The sequence below is a fragment of the Epinephelus fuscoguttatus genome, linkage group LG11, assembly GCF_011397635.1.
Source record: "Epinephelus fuscoguttatus linkage group LG11, E.fuscoguttatus.final_Chr_v1".
In the NCBI taxonomy this organism is placed as follows: domain Eukaryota; kingdom Metazoa; phylum Chordata; class Actinopteri; order Perciformes; family Serranidae; genus Epinephelus; species Epinephelus fuscoguttatus.
Window position 1 is genome coordinate 21,154,497 of NC_064762.1, and position 12,132 is coordinate 21,166,628.

Consider the following 12,132-nt stretch of genomic DNA (forward strand, 5'->3'; position numbering starts at 1 on the left):
TTGTGTCAGGATCGGCTGCAGACTGACTTGGTAGAGATGGCGGCCATCTTGTTTTTACATGGATTATTGTGCTCTTACTACCACTAGATGGCATAAAAAAGTGTCCACGAACGAGGACAACAGGTCTAAGTTAAGCAGAATGAAGTATAAGGTCAAGTAAACCCTAAATGTGTTGATCTCATATGAGGACACAGGGTTCAGGAGGATACACTATACTTTGTATTATTTCAAAATACTATAGCATATAGTTATTAATTATATATTATTTCATGCCTGCCCGTGACGTGACGTGTCCATGAATGTGGACAATGCAGCAGGCCATTTTGCAGATGGCCCATTTATGTTTTAATTCCTGTCACTACCATTGAAAGCACTGCAATGGACAAGGATTGGCTGATTCACGAGGTTGAAATAAGGAATAAAGAAAACCTAAATAAATTGGCATCTGGCTGGGGGGAGATGAACGTAGAACTATCCCTTTAAATGTAGCTGGTGTAGCTGTTAAATGCATGGTTTAGTTGCAAACACAAGGAGCGAAATGTTACAATACACTCAGTGATGTGGTGTTAGTTCTAACATAGCCTACAGTGAATACATTTAGAACATAATTGCAGATTATGTGTGTGTTTGTTGGTTGTATTTGCACTTGTCTTGCACTCTTATGTGTGTTTGCTTACTTGTCTGCCTACTTGTGTTTGTGCTTGTCTGCACTACATGTGCTAATTCCTCACGAGGAATAAGAACTAAACTGAGCACGCGCGGAGTGAATCCGGTGATTCGTAGCTCGTTCTTGGCTGGAGTTATATAAAGGGTTACAACTATACCGTGTTACAACCATGCCTGATTTTCCCTACTAGACTCTACAATGTTATGCCTTATTATATTATTATTGTTGCTACAGTTACATTAGACTTGATACTATGGATTACACTTCATACTATGCAGTACTTTGTCATACTACATACAGTAACTTACCATGTTTTTATGCTATACGGTCTTACTACATCATGTATCATATTATGTCAATATTAGGCAAGGCAAGGCAAGGCAAGGCAAGTTTATTTGTAGAGCACAATTCATACACAAAGTAATTCAAAGTGCTTTACAGAACAAGAAAATGCATTAAAATCACAATACAAAATAAAAACATAAATAATCATTATAAAATGAACTTTAAAAGAGAAGAGTGCAGATAAGATCCTTTCAGTCATATGCACAGTGAAATAGAGCTGTTTTGAGCCTAGATTTGAACATTGTCAGAGTAGAGGCCTGTCTCACATCTTCAGAAAGACTGTTCCAGATTTTAGCTGCATAAAACTGGAATCCTGATTCCCCATGTTTAGTCCTGACTCTGGGCACCAGCAGGAGGCCGGTCGCTGAGGTCCTCAGAGTCTGAGATGGTTCATATAGCACTAACATGTCAGAGATGTACTTTGGTGCTAGGCCGTGGAGAGACTTGTACACAAGCAGAGCTGCTTTAAAGTCTATTCTCTGAGCCACAGGAAGCCAGTGTAGAGACCTGAGCACAGGACTAATGTGCTCGTACTTCCTGGTTCTGGTCAGGACCCGAGCAGCAGCATTCTGGATGTACTGCAGCTGTCTTACGGCCCGTTTGGAGAGGCCAGTGAGCAGGCTGTTACAGTAGTCTAACCTACTAGAGACAAATGCATGGATAAGTCTCTCCAAGTCAGGTTTAGACACTATACCTTTGATTTTGGCAATGTTTTTTAGATGGTAAAAAGCTGCTGATGTTATTGATTTGATGTGGCTGTTAAAGTTCAAGTCTGAGTCCATTATTACCCTGAGATTTCTAGCCTGATTTGTAGGTTTTAGAGAGAGAGACAGGAGGTGACTGCTGACACTTTCTCTTTGTTTCTGTGGACCAAATACGATGACTTCAGTCTTGTCTGAATTTAGCTGGAGAAAGTTGTTGTGCATCCACACAGTGACCTGTTGGATGCAGTGACAGAGTGAATCCACTGGTCCATATTCACCTGCTGTCAGTGAGACATAGATCTGAGTGTCGTCTGCATAATTGTGGTAGGACACATTATTATTTTGTATTAACTGGCCAAAAGGCAGCATATAAAGACTGAACAGAAGGGGTCCCAGGATTGACCCTTGGGGCACCCCACAGGTCAAGGCCATGTGGTCTGAGACACAGTTACCAATTTCAACAAAGTACTTCCTGTCTTCTAGATAGGACTTCAACCAATTTAGGGCAGTGCCAGAGATGCCCACCCAGTTCTCTAGTCTCTGTGAAAGGATCTCATGATTGACAGTGTCAAAAGCAGCACTCAGATCTAGCAGGACTAAAACTGAGACTTTGCCTGCGTCAGTGTTCAGGCGGATGTCATTTGTCACCTTAATAAGAGCGGTCTCAGTGCTGTGATGGGGTCTAAAACCTGACTGGAAAACATCAAAGGAGTTGTTCATTAGGAGAAAGTCAGTAAGCTGTTGGTAAACAACTTTCTCAAGGACTTTGCCTAAAAACGGCAGATTTGAAATGGGCCGGTAGTTGTTCAGTACTGTGACATCAAGACTGCTCTTCTTTAGGAGAGGCTTTATGACCGCAGTTTTCAAGGCCTTTGGGAATGTTCCAGATTGTAGTGACATGTTAACTATGTGAGCGAGTGGTGGTAACAAACTGCTCAGCACAGACGTTAGAAATCTAGTGGGTAACACATCGAGGCAGCATGTAGACGAACTCAGACTGGTGATGATCTCTTGGACAGTTTTGTCAGTTACAGGTGCAAAATGAGTCAGCTCTAAGTGTCTAGGTGGCTGCATGGTTGTTATTGGTGTTGTGGAATTGATGGCATTTTTAATGGTCTGAACCTTGTCGCAAAAGAATACTGCAAACTCATTACACTTAGATGTGGATGTACTAAGTTATCATTACTTAAAAATGGTATTTATTAATCTGGTGTACACTGTACACATACTACACTTGCTAATAAAGGAATACTCCACCCATGATATTCCTTCCTTGCAACCATATCTCTAACCTCACTTAGGATGCACAAAAAATTCTTCCAGAAGTGGGAGTAGAAGATCTCGCAGACAGGGGCGTCAGCCAGCTGTCAAACAGTTGACAGTTCTGCTCCTCACTTCACCCCAGTGTCCAAGACATATGGTAGATATCTGATTATAAGACCACAAAGTTAATCACTGATCTGTACCTGAGGGTGTTCTGGTACCAATTACAATTACAAACCGCCCCATTCTCCAACATGGTGTTCATTATGGCCAATCCATGACTAGCACAGAAGTCCAAAAAACAAAAGAACAGTCAGGTTCAGATCAGGCAGGATGTTCCTCCCAATCACCCCCCTCCAGGTTTCTCCATCGTTGCCCATGTGAGCACTGAAGTCCCTGTTTTCAGGACACTTCCAGAGACTCCAAGAAGTATTCTGAATAGCTGTCTGGTGCATAAGCACAAACGGCAGTCAGAGAACACCTCTCAGCGATTTGGAGTCCCATCAAGGCCACCCTCATGTTCCCCAGGGAGAACTCCAACACAGTGGCGTTTAGCCAGGGGCTCATTCATATCCCCACACCTGCCTCTATCCCTGGGCAAATCAGAAAAAGCAAGAGTCTCTCTCCAGGAGTTTGGTTCCAGAACCAGTGCTATGTGAAGAGATAAAGACAACTATATGTAGTTGGTGCTGGTGTACGTTGCCAGTGGTTAGCATGCCTAGGTCCCCTCTGTTGCCTGATGCCTGGCTTACAATGCATCTGCCCCGATGCCTATCCCCGTGGGTGTTGGGACCACAGGGCAACAGCCCCATGTTTTTTTGGGCTGTGCCTGAACAGGCCCCATAGCTCCAGGCCTGGCCACCAGATGCTTGCTGGCCAGCTCCCCTCACAGGTCTAGCTCCAGAGGCGGGCCCCAGTAAGAGTAAGAATGTCCAGCCTGGGGACACTATGCATCTGTGCTCTTTGCAGATGATATGCTTTGTTGGCTTCATCAGACCATGACATCCACCATGCATTGGGTTGGTTTGTAGCCGAATGTGAAGCAGTCAGGATAATAGTCAGTACCTCCAAGTCAGAGGCCATGCTTCTCTGCCAGAAAAAGCCGGATTGCCCCTTCTGGTTCGGGAGTGAGTTACTGCCCCAAGCAGTAGTTCAAGTATCTCAGGTTTTTGTTGAGACTTGAGAGACATTTTTGTCAATTCATTAGTGCTGTACATAAAGGAATGATGTTGTGTTTCTCCTGGTCCCTGGTGCAAAGCAAAAAGAATGAATCATGCACATAAGATACAAGCACAGACTGTATAAAATAATGAACGTAGTCATGATGCCACCCACTGGTTTGTGGAGTGCCATTTTGAAGCCTCAAGTTGGGCTTTTCAACCGCTGCCATCTTTATTCTTTGAAGAGAGAAGAGACCATATTTAGATGAGAAGGTGGAGTTGGGGAGGAGCGAGGGGGTGACCCTGACATTGGGCGAGAGGCGGGGTACACCCTGGATAGGTCGCCTGACTATCACAGGGTTGACACAAAGAGACAGACAACCATTAACACTCACATTCACACCGACAGCCAATGTAGAGTCACCAATTGACCTAGCCCTCTTTGGACTGTGGGAGCTGATATAGGGAGAACATGCAAACTCCGCACAGAAGGGCTTCCCCACCTCAGGATTTCAATGTCATATGTGAAAAAACAGAAATGATGCACCCTACGGAATACACAGGAGCATGTTAAAGATGTGAAAACATACAGGCCTGTCCAATCAAAAACATCTCAATAAGCTGCCAAGGACAAGAGAGGGAGACATTTTTTTTTAAATCTTATCAATGCTCCAAGTCTTAGTTTAACCTTTTAGTTATCAAGGTTTTATTTAGATACCGTGTTCCTTTTTGATATCGCACACCCTCTTGTCATAACCTTGCCACATGAAAGCTGCATACCCCCTGCCCCTTTATCACAGTTATCATTAGGAACTCATACACAATATAAACACGTACCTGCAGCTTTCCATACATTATCAAGGACGTTTCACAGGTGCTATGTTATCAAGCAGATGCCGTCGAGTTTGTTTGGTCATTTGTTAGGTTTACATGGCCCTGCGTATATAAGTGACACCTGTGGCACTTGGAGGTGAACAGTCCTGGACATAAGCATGGCTGTGTATACCTTCACCATCCTGTGCGCCTTGGGCGTCTTTGCTGCTCTCCAGGTTCCGAGCACCGACGCATTTAATGTTGGTTCCCGCAAGGTAAGTGAAATGAAATGTCCTCTACCATAGGGAATTTTATTGGATGTATATTTCTTGATTTGTTTCTAAGAATCGTAGCTTTTTCTAAACATAGGCCTACATTTTTATTTATTTTTGCTTCTAACGTGCAATAAGATATTTCTTCTCTTCTTTCCCTGAAAACCATACCTGAAGGGTGAGTGTTTGTAATTATTATTACTATTATAAAATGCCATATATTCATACACATTCACACTTCACAAAATGTAGTTCTTTTGGTTTTAATTGTGTTTATTTCGGCACAGGAGGATCACCTCTGGAGCAGCAACCATCTGAGGTGTTTCTGAGCTACTCTGCCCAGAATGAGATCGTGAACAAGCACAACGAGCTGAGAAGAGGTGTTCAGCCCACTGCTAGCAACATGTTGGAAATGGTAACATCCTGATAGTGCAATAAAATTATTTCAGAGTTCAAAAAAGCATAGTGTGCTTCACTGAATATTTATTCCTAGCATGGATCCTCACTTGATCTGGCCAATTAGTGTTTGATTTGGTATTACACATGCTCCCTTGTGCAGCAGATGGGTAAGAGATAAAATGATTTTCCAGACAAGCACACAGCACTTGGAGATTTTCTGGTATATACACTATAATTGTCTACATGTGCTTCCCACAGAGCTGGAGCAACGAGGCTGCAGCCAACGCTCAGAGATGGGCCAACACCTGCGCCATGAAGCATAGTCCTGACAGCTCCAGAACGATCAGCTGTAAGTTCCTTTTAACCCCTCTTTCAAAACAACTATACGTCACAAAAAAGTCAGCCACAGTCTCATTTTAGCTAAGTTCGAACTACTGTGTCACTAATCAAGTTTGAATTATGTTTTTCAAGCATTTTAATCTTGTCAGAGTGTAAAATCACCTCCAACAGTATTTTAGACCATCATGTGACATTAGATGCTTCACTGCCACCCAGGACAAATCACATTACTTAGAGTTAGTAGCTTTTTAAGGCTCTGTGTCCACCATATCTAAAGCGTTTAATGGCAGAAACATTAGTGCTCGCAGTGAGTTCATGTCCAGTGCAATCAAAATGTTATGGCTGAGTTTATAGACTAGTTTCACGAGGCAGTTCACTGTGTGCTTTTTAAAAAGTAGCTAGGTTGAATCAGATGCAGGTATCATGTACGGGTCTTGTGGCGATAATCAGGCTGGTCCTTAGGGCATAATGTGAAGTATTACTTTTGAGGGACGTATTGCTTAATTCACAGCAGTAGGTTTGTTAATGTGTTTGCTTTGTGTATCACTGACTTGTTTGTCTAACTTTATGGAGGTGTAATTTTATGTCATTTTTATATGACAATGTCCAAACATACAACAGTTTAAAACAAAATATAAAGAATATGTTTTCACGGGATACAGGGATGAAGTGGGGGTGTGACAGTCACTAGGTGTTCACAGGATAGTGTTATTGATTATTTATTTCTCTATTTAAATTTTGTTTTCTATATTTATTTATGTTCATTATTAGTTGTTTGTTTTCTGTTTCTGTGTTTTGTTATTTTTAGGTCCTTTTGTCTTTGTCCTTTTCTATAAATGTAGATGTATATATAGGTGTATATCTCTTATAAATCATGTTCATTGTTATTATTATTGTTATTATTATGATAATTGTTATTAACAGTAGTATTTCTAAGGAAGCAGGATAGATTTATAAATCATTTGTGCAGGGAGAAGGGGTGGGATTAGATAAGTTTCGACTTCTTCCCACTCCCTTTTGAACAAACCTTTCATTGCCTGTTGTTGCTTTGTTTTCTTTTTTTAAGTTCAAAATAAACCTTCAAATCAAATCAAAAATCAAATCAATATATGATTTTAGCTTTGCATTAAAAAAAGTTTTATGTAGCAAGTCATACCAGAGGTGGAGGAAATGAGCAGCCTAGCCAGTGTCTAGTATTCGATGAGGAGAGAGTCACAGTGTGATCTCTCAACCAAAATCATGTAATCATTTAACTACTTCAAAACTGACAAAGACCTACATGAATGCTGAGTGGAAGGAGTGACAGATTGAAGAGGAATATACAATAGGTTTTATTACTTGATACTGCACATGAAGTGGTCACAGATCCTGAGAGTTAGGGTTGCCAATTTGGACATGTAACATATGACATATATGCCCCTATATTAAAAGGAAATTTCGGTTTATTTCAACCCATCTCCTATCGTCCTAAATTTGTTTCAAGTGACTAGTGACATAAAAATAATAGTTAGCATGTTAGCCGTTAGCCTAGATACAGCCAGGGCGCATAGTAGCATCAGACCTGTTAAAATGTAAGTGAACGGGCAACCTTCAAGCGCAAAGTTAGTCCACTAAACAAGCTTTTTTTCCACAAAGACCACCTCATATTGTTAGGATAAATGTCAGAGAACATATAGAAAACGACATGTAAATGTGTTGTCTTACCTTACCGGTGTGGTGCCGTTTGTTTACCATTTAGCTCTGCTTTCCAGAGTATGGCCGAAATATATCTCGCCAGCTCTTGATAAAGCCCAGCTGGATACTACTCCAGGTGGAGGTGTCTCGTCCTCGGTCACATCCAGACCTTGAAAATAAGGCTGCAACCAGTCCCATTCCTTGCAACAGAGGCATTCCTCTTCACTATACTATGCTACTAACGGCTAACATGCTAACTATTATTTTTATGTCACTAGTCACTTGAAACAAATTTAGGACGATAGGAGACAGGTTGAAATAAACTGAAATTTCCCTTTAAGAGTAATGTTTCAACATACGTTACTGACAAGGCCATATATTATTACCACATATACACATCCTCTTCATATATGAAGATATGTTTATAGCATGTTTGAACTACCCATATTACTTTGAATAAGTACATATATTAAAAATATGTCAGTGATCATACAAACATATACGTACATAACACGTCTACAAAATAAGCATATATATTTGTACATATTTTAAAAGTATCTATATTATGAATTTTTATACAGTATTATAAATTGCAACATGCATGTTTTCTTATTAATTTTGACATATATGTCTATCTTTTACATTTATTCACGCATATTATTTCAGCATATATAAACTGAGTTCAGGGTGGATATATAAGTAAATTACATAAATGTCTACAATATAAGCATGTATTATAATTGCAGATATTTTAAAAGTGTTTATATGATGATTTTTTTATGCAGTACATGTTGTGACCATATGTAAACAATATATATTCAATTCCTGTATGCAAGTTTGTGAAAACATATATGCATGATTAAATATGTTTTTCTAGCTATTTTTTTAAGATACATTTCTCTTTTTTTAGGTTCACATACAGTATATAATACTAACATTTATGACACATTAATTTAAAAAAGATTTGCCGATCATATACACAAATAGCTTACAAATAAGATTCAATTCCTGGTTGGCACAAGTCCTCAGTATGTTGCACATTACACATTTATACAAATACATGTAATACGTATAAATAACTACAGTATGTTTGTATGTATGTATGTATGAATGTCACACATATGGCAATAAGACATATATGATGTTCCAATTTCTAACAGGTTTCACACATAGTTTGTGAATAAATGTACATATATGCTTTTACTTGATGTGTACATTTGTATATCTGATGTATGGAAAGTCAATATATGTACATACATCACATTTCCATAAAGCAGGGCCAGCTTTTCCTACATCATATGTTTTTTTTTTTTTGTTTGTTTTTTTTTAATTACAAACAAGTTACACAAATGCAACTGTTTCACCTTTATGTGAAAACGTATTCAACTTTTCACCACTCCTGAAAGCGGCAACCCTTCGTTTTTGACTTAACTGTTCTGTGCTGTGGCCGTGTCTGCCAGGTAGCAGGAAACATCTGCTGTTAGGCAACCATTTGTTTGCTTGTTTACCAGCTGTCAATGAAAACACATTAGTTTGGTTGCGTAGCTCCTACTGCATGTCTACAGACTGTATGACTGTCCTGCCATCGTGAGCTGAATGAAAAAAATGCAAAGTGATTTCACTTGATTACAAATATTGTGATAATCATCAAGTATTTTGAAAGACAAGCTGAGGGCCGTCTAAAATCAATCTGCGGGCCACAATTAACCCCAGGGCCGGACTTTGGACAAACCGGCCAGATGGGGTTCAGCTCATGTGAAGCTCAGTGATGAATTTTCTTTCAGGTGGGATCATGAGTTGAATTCACAGTCATAATGGTTTTTAAGAAAACTTAAGTATCCCACTTCTCTTTAACTGTAGCTAGCGGCTGTGGAGAGAACCTGTACATGGCCAGCTTTAAAGACACCTGGAGCAACGCTATTCAGGACTGGTACGACGAGGTGAAGAACTGGCGCTACGGAGTGGGAGCTATCAATAATGGAGTGATCGGACACTACACACAGGTGCCCTTACGACACAGTTTGGACGGCTCTTATTAGACTAACTTGCACAGGAGTGGGCCATCACAAGTGTTTAATAACCGGAATGAGTTAAAAGGGACTCAGTAACCCAAATCATAACTATAAAAACAGCATTATACAGAACATTAATGCCATGAGCTCATGATGATTTGGGTTTTATCTTTTGTTCTCTGCACAGGTTGTTTGGTACAGGTCCAACAAGGTTGGCTGTGGAATGGCCTACTGTCCCAACTCTCAATACAAGTACTTCTATGTCTGCCAATACTGCCCACCGTAAGTAAAAAACATTTTTCTCCTCCTCAACGGAGTAGAGGCTTTTTTTTCTCATATTTTCTCTCTTAGTAAATATTTACAAGAATACTTATGTGTCTTTTGAGTTGAATGGATCCAAAATTAAGTTCCATTATGTAACATTAAATGTATCTGGGAGTTAAGGAACAAAAAGGAAATAAAAAAGACAGTTTTTTCACACCTTATCTTTTTCTGATAAAACTGTTGTGTACATTTCAGATCATGATGGTCTTCTGTAATTTCAAATAATATTCAAAACACCATTAGAAAACTGAAGTGGATCCAAAAAATGCACCGTGCAACAATGAGATACGAAACCGCAATTTCCATCTAATTTGTCCTTCTCACTGAGTAGTCATTAAAAAAATTATTCAAAGTGCTTTGCCTTCTCAGATCATAATCCATGTCACGTTTGGGCTGATATCCAGTGTGAGTGTCTATTGCTGTTTCAGAATGTTTAATAATTGATGTTTTGGCCTTCATTACAGTGGAAACTACCAGTATGCTCGTCCCTATCAAGCAGGACCCTCCTGCGGCGACTGTCCCAATGCCTGTGACAACAAACTGTGCAGTAAGTGGCAAATACTGGCCACTCATCCATTTTTGTGGATGAGAATGGCTAATTGGAGTTTGAGTTATATCTTAGCATAGATAGATTTTATTTGAGATAGTAGGGAATCATCCTCCTGATTTTCACTACCTCCTGTGGTGGTGGTTGTCTTTTTCCCAGATCTCAATATAATGAACAAGACAGGAAAACTTTCACAGACCTTTCACTAAGCCCCGCCCCTTTCCAATGGTCCGACAAGCTGTCGGAGTAAGCATGGAGCCCACACTGTAACTAACTGCACTCCCTGAAGAAATATTATCATAATTTTGGAAAAATGAAAGAGTGACTCCAGAGAGAAGCAGACAGAGGGGTCTACAGTCTGTGTTTGAAGGATATATCCAGGATGTCAAACTGACTCAGCAGCAACAACAGGTTAAAAAGACAAAGATAGTTAGAAGCTAAAGCCGAACTATAGGCTACAGATCACAGTGTAAAAGTGAACCACCACATCACTGCTGATCGCCACACACGACAATGAATATAAAGGGAAACTTTGCTGATACTGAACCAGCTGTGTGGCATCACAGTGTGTGCAGATGAACGGTGTTCACTGGTTCCTGTACAGCAGGGTCGGTCTTTTTTTCACTGTTATAATCATTAAAAAGCAAAAGCAGCATGTGTACACATTCAGTAGGCTATATCTTCAGTAGCTAGCTAGCTAACCCTACACTTTCCAGGGTTTGATGGGTTTGATTTTGGTTTTGGAACAGGGATATCTTGTCCGATATCTTTTTTCAACCTCTCCAGGTAACGAGTATCATTAATACACGACGTGACCCAGGCACAACATTTAGCTCCAAATCCACAAAACCAGCCTGAAAATGAAGGAAATCTGAAACGACTGCATTAGAGTCAATAGAGCACAGCTGTGTTGTTGTTGGATCCTGGGCTAAGCCAGATGGATGCTACGTTATGATTGGCCACTCAGCGTCCAGGGGCAGGGACTCAGCAATGGGTCAATTTTGGCCTTCAGAATGCCTTCGAGAAGAAGATGTAGGACTCCGATCTGACTTGTGTTGTGTTTTTTAACTAAGAATCTCTCTTTCTCTGTCTCTTGCAGCCAACCCCTGTCCTTACACTAACAAGTACAGTAACTGTGCTCAGCTGAAGCAGCAGTGGACCTGCCAAAACAGCGACATTGCCTCTTGGTGTCCTGCCACCTGCAAGTGCACCACTCAGATCATTTAAATGCCATGTGTCCACATGGACTCTGACTAATCAGTCAGTCTTAATAAAAGATACTTAAACTTGTGTCCCTCTGCTGATTCCTGAACAAGTCTAATAGCCTGAAGTATTAAACCAAAGAGTATAAATTTAGTAGAGTTTAGTGGAGGAACAAATACCCAAAAGGGCTTTCGTCTTTGCAATACAGGGTAGAGCAAAGCGCTACCATGTTTTTTTCATAACTTTAATATGTCTAGTTAGTGAAATGGATTGATATGTAAAAATTATTTGAATGCAGAATTGTTTTGTTGTTTTTCGTTCATGTTTGGATCCTTCCCAAAACCAAAATTTGTGAATATTTAGACCATTTCAAAAGGGACAGCGTCTGCATTATCACATGTATCTCTAGA

General features: G+C 40.1%; 1 protein-coding gene across 1 annotated transcript; it reads left to right on the forward strand.

Moving 5' to 3' along the window:
* The first annotated feature begins 5,075 nt into the window (after positions 1 to 5,075).
* On the forward strand, positions 5,076 to 11,809 carry LOC125896829 (cysteine-rich venom protein TEL1-like). Its single transcript, XM_049589707.1, has 7 exons — positions 5,076 to 5,231; positions 5,515 to 5,639; positions 5,882 to 5,972; positions 9,497 to 9,639; positions 9,836 to 9,930; positions 10,437 to 10,519; positions 11,619 to 11,809. Exons 1-7 carry the CDS (start codon positions 5,132 to 5,134, stop codon positions 11,744 to 11,746), a joined length of 765 nt encoding a protein of 254 aa, XP_049445664.1. The 5' UTR covers positions 5,076 to 5,131; the 3' UTR covers positions 11,747 to 11,809.
* Positions 11,810 to 12,132: the final 323 nt, after the last annotated feature.